This window comes from Hemitrygon akajei, chromosome 5 (genome assembly GCF_048418815.1).
Source record: "Hemitrygon akajei chromosome 5, sHemAka1.3, whole genome shotgun sequence".
NCBI classification, from domain to species: Eukaryota; Metazoa; Chordata; class Chondrichthyes; order Myliobatiformes; family Dasyatidae; genus Hemitrygon; species Hemitrygon akajei.
Window position 1 is genome coordinate 123,102,709 of NC_133128.1, and position 14,428 is coordinate 123,117,136.

The 14,428-nt window shown below is 42.6% G+C and overlaps 1 protein-coding gene across 3 annotated transcripts in view; it reads left to right on the forward strand.

The window, feature by feature from the left end:
- The window catches only part of trpm2 (transient receptor potential cation channel, subfamily M, member 2), a 166,037-nt gene that overhangs the window by 97,466 nt on the left and 54,143 nt on the right, over nucleotides 1-14,428 (forward strand). For all 3 annotated transcript variants that reach the window (XM_073046350.1, XM_073046351.1, XM_073046352.1), the window contains 3 exons: nucleotides 2,976-3,094; nucleotides 5,792-5,924; nucleotides 11,733-11,904. In XM_073046350.1, coding sequence (XP_072902451.1) covers nucleotides 2,976-3,094; nucleotides 5,792-5,924; nucleotides 11,733-11,904 — 424 coding nt within the window. The remainder of the gene's footprint in view (nucleotides 1-2,975; nucleotides 3,095-5,791; nucleotides 5,925-11,732; nucleotides 11,905-14,428) is intronic.

Consider the following 14,428-nt stretch of genomic DNA (forward strand, 5'->3'; position numbering starts at 1 on the left):
CTGGTGTATGTGATCCCCACTGCCACAATGATAACTGAATTTGTTCAGTGAAGCAGGCTTCTGTCTGGGCATTGTTGCTTTGTTTACACCCACTTTCATTCCTGCCTTTGCGACTCTATTGTATCTCTGGCTGCTGTTTCTATTGATACAGTGATTTCAACTGCTCATTTAAATGTGAGTGTGCTTCAGTAAGGAGCTGTTTTTGGAATACTTTCTTGCAAGATTCCACAAACCAAATGATCACTGAATGCAACATTAGGCCCATCACTGAACTGACAATGGTCAGAAAATTTCTTTAATTCAGCCACATAAGCTGAAGTGGACTCTCCTTCCTTTTGATTCCACTTATGGAACCTAAAACTTTCTGTAACCAACAATGTTAACAGTTCTAAATGCTCCTGCATTACATTCAGGATATCAGCAAAGCTCATTTCAGCTGGTTTGAACAGTTAAACTTCTGAGAAAATTGTGTGTTTTTCCACCTATTACATACAGTAACACTGGCACTTGCTTTTCATTGGCTATTTCATTTATTTCAAAATACTGTTCAATTTGCTCAGTATACATCATCCACTTATATGTTGTGCAATCAAACACATCTAATTTTTCGATGTAGCCAGCCATTTCTTCTTTTTAAAAATTTATAATTCTTATCATCTGGTACTGACTGTTTATAAATCTGTGGCTATACCCTTTGCTCATTCTTTTAGTCTGTTTTCTACTTTTTTTTAACGTGAACGTCCCTTTCACCTTCCAAAGAAACATGTACTGTGCTTTTTTTTTTATTTAAACATCCTTCTCCCCTTCCAAAGAAAAAAGTGTGCTGCACTTCAACAGATAGGTAGTCATCTTGGGCTCATTTTAAAACTTTCTAGTCATTATTACTATGCTTTGTAACTGGAGAATCTAATTGAAAGGTAAACAAAGGAGCCAGGAAAACTTGTCTACTGGTTCAGCACAACATTGTGGGTTGAATGGCCTGTTCTGTGCTGTACTGTTCAATAATACTGCTATTTGCCTCTACACTGCTGCAATTAATTGCTTGTTCCTGTGTAAATATGTACGTGTACCTATGACTATAAACTTGACTTTTGATTTTTGCCTTCCGATCTTCCCTTATACCCTCTGAAAATGTGTCCAGACTAAGAGTTTCATCTCCGGACCATTCCCAGACACCCTGACCCCATTGGATTTTGTGGGGTGTACATATTATCCTGCAGTTCTCTGATTGTGAACGGCTCAATAACCTCATCTTTCATCTTTCTATAAGCATTGTGTATAATTTATGTTTAATTTATATTTTTCTCATTAATGCTGCCTATAAAACTGCTATGTTCTGTGAAGCTGCTGCAAGTGGGTTTTTCACTGTATCTGGGCAGACTTGTGCCTGTGCATATAACAATGAACTTGACCAAGATGATTTGTTATTTTGTAGCAGCAGCACAGTGCAAAAACATATATTTACAAAAAACCTACAAAAATAAATAGAATCAGAATCAGGTTTATTATCACTGAAATGCGTTGTAAAACGTGTTAACTTAGTAGCAGCAGTTCAATGCAAAACATAACATAGAATAAAAAAAATAAATCAATCTATCAATTACAGTATACATATATTGATTAGTTAAAACAGTTTAAAAACAGAAACAATATATATTTAAAAATGTGAGGTAATGTTCTTGGGATCAATTTCCATTTAGGAATCAGATGGCAGAGGGGAAGAAGCTGTTCCTGAATCACTGAGTGTGTGCCTTCAGGCTTCTGTATCTCCTACCTGATGGTAACAGTGAGAAAAGGGCATGTCCTGGGTGCTGGGGGCTCTTAATAATGGATGCTGCCTTTCAATGGAGGCACCACTCCTTGAAGATTTCCTGGGTGCTTTGTAGACTAGTACCCAAGATGGAGCTGACAAAGTTTACGACCCTCTGCAGCTTCTTTTAGTCCTTTGCAGTAGCCCCCAACACCCTCCCCCATACCAGACAGTGATGCAGCCTGTCAGAATGCTCTCCATGGTACATCTATAGAAGTTTTTGAGTGTTTTTGTTGACATACAAAATCTCTTCAAACTCCTAATGAAGTATAGATGCTGTCTTGCCTTCTTTATAACTGCATCAATATGTTGTGGCCAGATTAGGTCCTCGGAGATCTTGACATGGTGCAAAAAGGAAATACTGTAAGTAATGAGAAAGGGTTCATGCATTATTGGGGAATCTGATAGCAGAGGGGAAAACACTGTTTTTGAATCATTGAGTTTGGGTTGCCAATGATGCTGATGGTCCTTAGTGATGGATACTGCCTTCTTGAGACACTGCTTTTTAAAGATACTGCCATCCACCTTGTCCATGTCACTTATGTAGTGGATAGAAGGTGTTCACCCTACTGGTGAGACCATTGCTCAGTGACACAGAAGTAGCCAGCTGGTCTAGATGATAAATGCACAGAAAGATGCTGGAGTTGAACTCTGAAACTTTTAGGCCTGATTGCTGAAGTTTACAGCAAGTTTGTCGAAGTTTACTGGTGACCTGATCGAAGTATTTGAAATTTTACAAGGAGATGGGGGGAACTATTTCTCCTTGGTGGGAGCGGAATCTTGTCAGATTTATATAATAATAGAATAGATTAACTTCAGAAGTGAAATTGGGACCTTTTTACACACACATCAATGGAACTCTGTAGAGAGCCACCTCAGACAACAACTGAGAGTAAAGGTAGGATCAGGAAATAACATTATAGTCCAGAAATGGAAAATGCATTCAGAATTTGCAGAGAGAGCTGGGATACATGTCAGATAGAGCTGAGAAATACATAAGATAGAGCTAGGATACACGTCAGATAATACTGAGATTCACATGTGCTGCGTTCTAATGAAGTAACAATCAGGTTCAATGCTCAATGGCCCCTTACTACTATAGTTTTAGTATTCCTGCTTTAGTCTGCCTTGGGCCTTATTTAACAAGTGTTAATCTGGTTCACAGTTCTTCTACGATCCAGGCAGCTTCGGGGTCCGTAAGAAGGCACTGCTTTATATCAACAGTGTTTGGAATAAGATGGACATAGCTGCCATTTTCATCTTTATCTTGGGTCTCCTTTGCAGGTTTGTGTATGTTCTGTTCATTTCTGTAGCCTCTCATAGTTTTCTCACGTCCCTCGCCCCAAATAGGATGCACCTCTGGTACAAGCTTTGTAAGCCTTTTTGAACTCAGTCACAATGATGCAAATAATTTAACCGGTTTTTGATGTAAGCCAATTAACATAACCCTATTTTCTTACATGGATAAAATATGGGCCTACAAATCCTCATTGGGCCTACAAGTCCTCATTGTTTATATGTGTTCATCAAGAAGATGAGCAAGGAATATTGATTAGAAAGTTAACTTTGTCTGAAATAATTGTGACTGTTTGGAAAGGTCACGCTGCTATGCTAGAAAGCTAAGGTTGCCAATAACCCTCTGAGCCCCTGGAAACAGCCCGTACTTCCCTGGTAGAAAATTGTTACCTGGGGTTTGATATCCATCCTGTGGTGCACCGCCCTCTTTTGCACACTGTTCTTGCCAGTCATTAATGATTGTACTCTGTGCAGACATTATAACGTTATATGTCACATACAGGATTATTATTGTAGTCTCAATGCCAGCCACCCAAATATTCATCTTTCCAAATACATCACGTTCCACTCCCATGAATTCAGCTTTTATCGCTGTCCATTTCATGAGTTTGTTGTTAGAATGTAGGACAATATATAGCACAAGAATAGGCCCTTCAGCCCAAGCCATCTGTGCTGATCATGGTGTCAATCTCAACTAATCCTACCTGCCTGCAAATGGTCCATATCCCTCCATCCCCTGCCTATTCATGTGTCAATATAAATGCCTCTTCAATGTTCCTGTGGTATCGGTAATTCCAGCAGCACATTTCAAACAACCACTACCACTTGTGTAAAAATAAATAAATAAATAAATTTTAAAATCTTGCCCTACACAAGTCCTATAAAGCTTCCTCCTTCTCTCTCACCTTAAGCCTATTCCCTCCAGAATTTGCTATGTCCACCCTGGGATAAAGATTCTGACTATTTACCCTATCTAGGCCACTAATGATTTTATAAGCATTTATCAGGTCTCGCCTCAGTTTCCAACAATCCAGAGAAAACAACCCAAGTTAGTCCAATCGCTCCTTACAGTTCATACTCTAACCCAGGGAACATTCTAGTAAATATCTACTACACACTTTACAAAACTTAATGGGGTGACCAGAACTTCAATTTTCATTTGTGAATAACCTTCTCAAGTTTCCATGTTTCTTATTGTATCTCATCCATTAACTTCCAAACTTTTCCTGGTATCCTAAGCATAAGCTGTGAATAAATAATAAACACAAGGTTTACTGCAGATGCTGTGGTCAAATCAACACGTACAAACACGCTGGAGGAACTCAGCAGGTTGGACAGCATACGTGGAAACGAGCAGTCGACGTTTCGGGCCGAGACCCTTCATCAGGACTGCAGAGGGAGGGGGCAGGGGCCCTTTAAAGAAGGTGGGGGGAGGGTGGGAAGGAGAAGTCTGGTAGGTGCCAGGTGAAAAACCAATCAGAGGAAAGATCAAGGGGTGGGGGAGGGGAAGCAGGGAGGGGATAGGCAGGAATGGTGAAGAAGGAATGTAAGGGGAAAGCACTATGGGTAGTAGAAGATGACAGAAGACAGAATCATGAGAGAGGTGATAGGCAGCTGGAAGAGGAGGCAGAGTGAGGGTGCGATGGGGGAAGGGAGAGGGAGGGAATTACTGGAAGTTGGAGAATTCGATGTTCATACCAAGGGGCTGGAGACTACCCCTCCCTGCTCCCTGCTCCCTGCGTGTTTGTACGTGTTGAATAAATAATAACTCCTCCTGAATGTCAGAGAATCTTCAGAGTAATTCAGTGAATGGGAGGTCCCTCTCTGGCTCTGTTTCTCACTTCATCAGTTCGAAATGCTCCACTTTGTTGCTCGCTCTTCTTTATTGGGAAATAGTCCTCTGATCTTATGCTGAGGCAAGGGATCCCTCCAGTCCCTGTCCTCACACTGGGATTCTGGAGAAATGCTGTAAACTCCCAGTGCAAGTCCAACTGGAAGTAAGAGATCCCACTGCTCCACTCATTTACCCACCCCACCGTGCAAGAGTTTGTTGATTTGGGACTTCGGATATAAACAACCTCTTTCACATTTCTTTGAGGAAAAGAGCGTTTTTATCTGATTGTTAATGCTGTTTTCTGGAGAACGCCTGCCACTGCCACATGGAGAACTTCCTGCTGATGTTGTGCAGAAAGACAGTGTGGAATTTCGAGATTCAAGATTATTTACCGTTCTTCTTCAGTACACGAGTGCAAAGAAGAATAAAATGATTGTTACACTGGAACCAATGCAGCATAAAAAACGCAATAAACTTAAAGAAAAGCAATAAAAAGTACCCATAATATAAAAATAATTCTATACGGCACTATGTACAGGTGAATGCTCTGTGCGTGTACACTTCAAATGCATAGGTGTTGCTAGGTGATATACATGTAATGGTGTTCGGGTGAGTTAAAGGGTCAAGGTGTTGATCAACCTTGCTGCTTGGGGGAAGTAACTGCTGCTGAGGCTGGTGGTCCTGGCGTAGATGTTGTGTAGCCTCTTCCCTGATGGAGTGGGACAAACAAACCATGAGCAGGATGGGTGGGATTTTTCATTATATTGCAGGCCTTTTTCCTGCACCTTTCTGTGTGTGTGTGTGTGTGTGTGTGCGTGTGTGTATATACTTGAACATTTTTGCCATTTCAGGTTATTTCCTGCAACATTTTACCACGGGCGGATTATTTTGGCCTTGGACTTCATCATTTACTGTCTGCGGTTGATGCACATCTTCACTGTCAGTAAGACGCTTGGGCCAAAGATTATCATGTTGGAGATGATGGTGAGCTCTTGTTGAACATTGCCTTTCTTACTTGCGTATGAACCATGAGAAGAGCAGCTTCCCCCTGCATCTGGACAAAACGGAAACCCCACATGGTCCTCTTGCATGAGGATATGCTCACTACCTCCACACCTCCGGGAGCAGAGCAATGAGGCTCCGAGCCTTGTTCAAATCTCAAGCAATGAGAACAAGACTCGGGACCACATACCATGCCCTGCCCACAAAAATTCCGCCAAAACCTCTGCCCACTGGCAATCTTGTCAAGGTGTATCATCGCCTGAGAATTTCCAGAAATGATTCAGATTGAACAAGACTGAAATGAGCCTATATAATCTCTAAATATTTGTCAAAATATTTTTACATGATCAGAAGTAGTACAGTAAATCCAAATAGTTTAAATGACAGAATTCTGTTCCCTATCCATTTTGCTTATCACTGTGAAATACCTATCAGACTCTATAAACTGTCCTGGGATTGCCACTGTTCAAATCTCTCTGGATGCTATCACAGCTCTCACCTATCCTGGGATTGAGCTTTTCTGCTTCATACCTCAACTCCACCTTTTCTTGTCCCTTCCTATCTACATCTCAGACACCTCCCTTTCAATTCCCTGGTCCCCTTTGCCTCTGCTTCACCAGGGATATCCAGTCCCACCTCTAGTTCCAATGGGGGTTGACTTATGGTACCTCTGACACCTCTCTTCCTTTTCATGAACCACTGACGTCCACTACAGACCCACAGATTCACATAGCTACTTCAACGGCATCTGTCACGTGTAAGGACAACATGCCAGGCTCTCATTTCCTCTGTTCTCAAGATGAGGTCTTCCATTCCAGGACATCGGCAATCCCTCCATTTCCCTCACCCCACCCCACCCTGATGCAGAACAGGGATAGAGCTCCCCTCATCCTCACCTACTACTCTGCCAGCCTCTGCATCCAAAACATCATTCCTTGGCATTTCCACCAGCAACAATGTGTTCCTACCACCAGCCAAATCTTTCCCTCCCCACCCCCTTCTGTTTTCCACATACCTCCATAACTGGTCCATCCATCCCTCCCCCTCCCCAGACATCTTCCCCGTAAGTGTGGGAGGTGTAACCCCTGTACCCACACTCTCACCATCATCCAAAAACCTGAAATGTTCTTCCAAGTGAGGCCAACATTCACATGCAAATCCCCTGCTGTTATTTATTCAAGATTCAAGAAATGTTTAAGATGTAAAAGAGAATGAAGTGATTGTTACTTCAGATTTGATGAAGGATGAAATATTGCAATAAGCAGAAAAAATACACAATAAATATAATTATAAAAGCAATCCAATGTACAAGTAAATGTATATACATGGACTGATTGTATGTAGTGCATATATGATTTTATATATGTCTGTGTGTATGATTGATTATATGGCCTCTGAACCTCCAATGTAATTCCTTCTACATCAGTGAGACTGGACAAACTAGAATGCAGATTTGGCTGAGAACATACAAGGTATGGATAGTAAGCTTGTAGACGACACTAGAATAGGTAATGTTGCAGGCAGTGACAAAGTTCATCAGGATTACCAGAGGGATCTTGATCAGCTGGGCAAATGTGCTCAGCAATAGCAAATGAAGTTAGTTCAGAGAAGTGTGTGGAGTTACACTGTGGGAATGAGGTAGGACTGTCACAGTGAATGGTAGGCCCTGGGAGTGCAGTAGAACAGAAAGACCTACAACTACTTCAAGTACATTGTTCACTGAGCATAGCATCACAGGTACAGTAGATGAAGAAGGACGGTGAAGAACACTAGTCTTCATCAATCAGTGCTCTGAGTCTAAAATTGGGATATTATGTTGCAGTTGTACAAACATTGGTAAGGCTGCATTTCAAATATTGCTTTCAGTTTTGGCTATCCTACTATAGGAAAAATGCTATTAACTGGGAAAAGCTCCAAAGAGCTTATCAAGGTTTTGCCAGGACCCGGGTGACTGAGCTATGGAGAGAGCTTGAGTATATTGGAACTTTTCTCATTAGAATGTCGGAGAGTCTTATAGAGGTGCCTAAAATTATGAGGCCATAGATAGGGTGAGACTTTATCAAAGCATTGATCAGACCACATTTGGAGTATCGCTAACAGTTTTGGGCCCCTTATCCAAGAAAGGGTGTGCTGGCATTGGAGAGGGTCCAGAGAAGGTCCACGAAAATAATTCCAGGAATGAATGGGGTTAATGTATGAGGAGTGTTTGATGGCTCTAGGCCTATACTCGCTGGAGTTTAGAAAAATAAGGGGGGGGGGGGAGTCTCTCATTGAAGCTGATTAAATACTTAAAGGGCTAGACAGAGTGGACACCATTCCTATATCTGGGGAGTCAAGGACCAGAGGGCATAGCCTCATAATAGAAGAACATCCATTTAGAACAGAGATTAGAAGGAATTTCTTTAGCCAGAGGATGGTGAATCCGTAGAATTCATTGGTACAGATATCTGTGGAGGCCAAGTCATTGGATATATTTAAAGCAGAGGTTGATAGGTTCTTGATTAGTAAGGCCATCAAAGGTTACGGGGAGAAGGGAGGATAATGGAGTTGAGAAGAATAATAAATCAGCCAAGATGGAATGGCAGAGCAGACTCAATAGTCCACATGGCCTAATTCTGCTCCTGTCTTATGGTCTTATGATGGGTGAAGGTGCAAAGTATTTTTCCTTGGGTTGGGGAATCAAGAACTGGAAAGCGTAAGCTTAAAGTGAGAGGGGGGAAGATTTGATAGGAGCCTGAGGGATAACTTTTTCACCCAGACTGTAGTCAATATATTAAATGAGCTGACAGAGGAAGTGACTGAGGCAGGTGCATTAATGTAATTTAAAAGTTACTTGGATAGGTACGTGGATAGTAAAGGAGGTATATGAGTAGCTTGGTTAGGAGGGACCAGTAGGGCAGAAGGGCCTGTCTCTGTCCTGTGTAACTCTATGATTAGTCAGCACAAGCTCTCCATCAACTATGAGCTACAACTTGCCAGCAATTTTAATTCCCCTTCACATTCCCACACCAATATCTTTGTCCTCGGGCTTCTCCACTGCCAGGGTAAGGTCAAATGCAAACTGGAGGAAGCAACACCTCAGATTCTGCCTGGTGGGAATGATGAATTCTCCAACTTTCACTGAAGTCTGTCCCCTTTCTCTCTCTCTTCCTAATCTCCCCAGTTCTTCCTGTACCCTCCCCAGATCCCTTTGCCCTGATTCTCTCCTCTGCCCCATCCCATCCACCTGCCCATTACCCACACACTGCATCCCCTCCCATTTCCCCCTCCCTTTATTCCATGCTCCACCTTTCTCTCCTGTCAGATTCCATTACCTTCAGCCCTTTGTCACATCCCCCCTGTCACCTCCCAACTTTTGATATCATTCTTACTCTCCCATACCTACTTACATTTCCCTCACCTGGATCCACCTATCTGTCAGCTCTTGTTCAACCCCTTCCTTCCACCATTTTATACTGGCTACTCCCCCTCAATCTTTTCCACTCCCAGTGAAGGGTCTCAGCCGGAAGTGCTGACTGTTGATTGCCTTCCTCAAATGCCTCCTGGCCTGATGAGACCCTTCAACGGTTTTTTTTTGCCCTGTTGCTGAAGGTTTAAACTAATTTGGCAGGATAATGAAACAGAGCATAAATATGCAGCTGGGAGGAGTATGCAGTCAAACAGGGAAGGAGAACTGAGAGTCCTATGGATGGAGCAAACATGGGAGTGAGAAGGGCCATGGCAGAATGCAAGGCTAAACAGCGTCCATTTTAGACTCAGTGGTAAGTGGATAAATTTGCGGTATTAATCAGCAATGTGGAATATGATACTGTTTTCTTTCATGAGACATGACTGAAGGAAATACAGTACGGGCAGCTCCACATCCAGAGTACAGTATATTCTGATGTGATGGGGAAAAGAGGGGGCAGCATTGCAAAACTGGTTCAGGGATCCATCACCAGAGTAATAAAGGAGGAGGATAAGAGTAAGAAAGTCATGCTACAGCTATATAAAACTTTAGTCAGACCATAAGCTGGAGCGTTGTTTGCAGTTCTGGTCACGCCATGGTAGGAAGGATGTGAAGATTGTGGAAAAGATGCTGAAGAGCTTTAGCAGGCTGCTGCTAGCATTAGGTGTGAACTATAAGAGCAGGCTGAACAACATTAGTTTGTTCTCCTTGGAGCATTGTTGGCTGAGGAGAGACCTGATAGAGGTTATGAAAATGATGAGGGGCAAAGATAAGGTAAGTAATCAGAATCTTGCCCCCAGGTAAAATGTTAAACAGTAGAGCACATGATTTTAAGGTTGTAGGGAGAAAGTTGAAAGGTGATGTGAGGGGCAGGTACTTTTAACACAGAATGGTAGGTGTTTGGAATGGGTTACCAGAGTATTAGTGGAATTGGGCAGTTTGGTGGAGTTAAAGAGGCTTTTAGAGAGACACATAAATATGAAGGCAATGGAGGGATGTGGATGATACACAGGGAGAGAATAGTTAGTATAGATTGGCAGCAAGATCAGCAATGGATAGGACAGTTGTGTAGGTAAATTACAGAGAGGTGTAAGAGTATCATGGTAGAGGATTTCATCTTCCCAATATTCACAGAAGTTATAAAAGGTGCATCCAAGTTGGAAAGAGCAGGCAGAAAGGATGGGGCAGACTAGATAGTCCTGTCAGTGGATCTCGGAAATGGGCCTTTTCTCCTGAGAATATTTCCATTAAAGTAGACAACAATGATGGTTATTTTCTTCAGGAGAACTCTCACCACTGGTGGCACAGCAGTGGTAAGTGCAAGTGGTTTCGAACTTTTGGGAGTGCTCATCACACACTCCCTCTCATGTCCCAGAACACATCCTACACAATCAAGGAGGCTCACCAATGCCTCTGCTTTCTGAGGATGCTGAAGAGAGCTGTACTTTGCACACCCATACCCATGTCATTCTGTAGATGCACAGTAGCGAGCATCCTGACAAGCTGTATCATTGCTTGCACTGCGGCAGACAGGAAGCCTCTACAACAGGTAATCAAAACTACCCAACTCATCACCAGCAGCAGCCTACATGCCATCAGAAGTAAATATATAAAGGGCCAGTAACATCATAAAGGACCCCACCCACCCTGCTCATGGTCTGTTTGTCCCACTCCCATCAGGGAAGAAGCCATGCAGCATCCACGCCAGGATCACCAGACTCACTTTCCCCAGGCAGTATGGCTGATCAACACCTCCGCCCACTGCTTCATTATTTCCTGTCAATCACCTTGCATACAGCCTAGCATCACTTCATGGGCATGCAATCATTCTAGGTATATAAGCTATCTTATGTATTTATATTCATCGTTATAATTATTATTGTGTTCTTTATCTTTTGTGGGTTTTTTTGTGCTGCATCAGATCTGGAGTAACAATTATTCTGTTCTTCTTTACACTTGTGTACAAGAAAAGGCATTAAATAGTCTTGACTCTTGAATCATCCTCACAGCATCCAGCATTCCAGCCCTGTCAGAATTCTGCATGTGTCAATGAGATCCCCTCTCATTCTTCTAAGCTCCACTGAATACAGGTTTGGTTGACTGACATTTTGTCTGCCACTCCAAGAGTCAGCCAGGTGAATGTTTACCTTTCCCAGGCATGGTGACCAAGACTGCACATAAATCCCCAGGTGTCGTCTGGTTTCATTTTTTTGTTCACAGAAACAATAATTTTATCTTTAACTTGTTTGAGATGCATCTTGGGAACCTGACAGATGCTCCGGAACCTGTCTGTAATGCTGTGCGTTGGTCATGAAATCCTGATGAGTCATTTCTTTCCACAGGTGAAGGATATCTTCTTCTTTCTGTTCCTGCTGGCAGTGACGATAGTGGCCTATGGTGTCGCAAATCATGCCATCCTTATTCACAATGAAAAACGGCTAAACTGGATATTCCAGGGAGTTGTCTACAAGCCTTACCTGATGATCTATGGAGATATCCCGACTGACATCAGCTGTAAGCCCTGTCTTCAATTCAGTCCACTGCTCAAAGAAAAGTCTTGGTCTTTTATATAGCCCCATTCACAATACAGGGAATGACCAAAGGGATTTGCCTCCATGTTATAATGCAGAAAACAGTGATAAACTTGCACCAAAAAATGCCAAAGTATCATTCTCATGTGTATGGACATTGCAGAAAACAACAGGGAGAATGTCCTATTCTTGTTTGATATTCCCAAGTTACTGTCTGTGTCCAGCTGAGGGAGCAGTGCCACCCCACACAAAGCAAACATTCTGACAGTGCACCATTGAGAATGACCAGCCAGGCAGTACTCAAATGCATGAGCCCATCCTGTAATATCTCAAAGGCACGTATAACACTCAGTCATGGCTGACACATGGCTAGATCTGGTAGACTTGTCAACCTGTCAGCTCGGTGGCTCTGAAGCAGAATGCCACAGATGTGGAGAAATGGAAATAAAAACTGCACCTTGCAAACACATCAGACAGCATGTGTCATGAGAGAAGCGGGCTTGATCGAAGGGCTTTTCTATAAATGAAATAAACTAAGTTGCGGGTTTCATTGGTGAACAGACTGTGTGTAAAACAATGCATTTCATTGTATGCTCCAGTGTTTCAATGTACATGTGAAAAGTAAAGCTGACCTTTAAATCTTTGAAGGAAATGTCTGAAAGGAGACAGACTGACACAACTGGTAACCCAACCCATCTCTGCCTGGAGACTCAACTTGGTCTCACATTGAATACTTCTCTCTTATCTCCACCTCTTTGTTCCAAATCAAAGTTGTGATTATGTATCTTGCATTGGTGTGCCAGTGATGCCTCCACCCCGTGACATTATGTCAGTACTACCCCTACCTGCCACTCCCCTCCTCACATTTACCTCAATTCATTGTTGTCGCTATTCCTGTCCTCAAATGGCCTGACATCTTGATTGCTAACTTTCACAGTGCTCTCTCTTCCAAATGGTCCATTTCTGCTCTTGCCCATCTCCTCAATTTCCATCCCAGGGAACATCAGTTCCAAGCCACAGGTTCCCACAGTTATCCTTATCTCCTCCCACCTGCTTCCTGTAAGGATTCCATTCCATTCTCCCAGTTTCTGTGACACCTTCCTTTCTGCTGTCAGTGCAGGTGGTTCATTTCCTCTTAGCCACAGTTGGTAGGGCTCTCTGCAATGTCTAGCTCAATACCTCTAGCCCACTCTCACCCCCAGAACAGAGGTAGAGTTCACTTGCCCTCATCTTCCACCTCATCAGATTCACACAACAGCTAAGTTCCACAATTTCCATTCCAAGACACCTCACCAGCATGATGAAGGGCCCATATCTCACCAATCATCACTTATTCCTCTTCTAGTACCCCTACCCATTCACCTGGTCATTTCCTGATAGACTAGGACCTAAACAATCCCCGGAGGTGAAGCATCATGTACTAAGAACATAGAACACTACAACACTGTAAAGGCCCTTTGGCCCACAATGTTGGGCTGAAATTTTAACCTACTCTAAGATCATTCTAAACCTTCCCTCCTACACAGCCCTCCATTTTTCTATCATCCAAGTTCAAGTTTTATTGTCATTCAAATCTACATGGATACCCATGAATACAGCCCGTTACTCTGGGGCCAAGATGTAAAACTCAGTACCAACAGTCACACACAGCACAAAGCATGCATAACACATATAAGGTATCAGTAAAATACAGTCACACAAAAAATATATAGTCCAAAATCCTGAGTCAATGAATGTTACAGAAATCTGCTGCCAACCACAATACAGCTTGTCTTCTGCAGAGCGAACACTGGAGGGCAGCACCAACTCCAGCTTGGACACTGTGCCACACTTCCTTTATCTGCCTCCACCACCACCCCTGATGGCACGTCTCATGCACCTACCACTCTCCGTGTAAATAACCCACCTCTGACATCCCTTCTCTAAATTCTTCCAAATATTATGCACCCTCGCATTAGCCATTCAGGTCCCCAAGGTCTCCTCCACTCAAAGAAACATCTTGTCAAATCTCCTTTGCACCCACTCTGGTACTTTTACATCCTTGCTATAGTGTGGCAACCAAAATTGTAGACGGTACTCCAGATTTGGCCTAAACATTATCATAGAATCATAAAAGCATGGAAGTGAGACTTTTCAGTCCACAGGGTCCATGATGCACATCTACAACAATCCCCGTTGCCTGTATCAGGATCACGCTTCTATGCCTCTTCTATACAAAGACCTGTGACCTCAAATGTGGACTCACTTCCAAGGACTCCACCACATGTTCTTAATGTTATTTTTTATTTATTCACATTATTTTTACGGTTTAGTACTTGCACAGTTTCTCTTCTTTTGCACATTGGTCGTTTATCAGTCTTTGTGCGTATTTTTTATTAATTATATTGTATTTCTTTGTTCTACTGTGAATACCCACAAGAAAATGAATCTTGGCGTAGTATCTGGTGATATACTGTAGTCCTACTTTGATAACAAATTTACTTTGAATTTTGAAATTTGAAAGTACC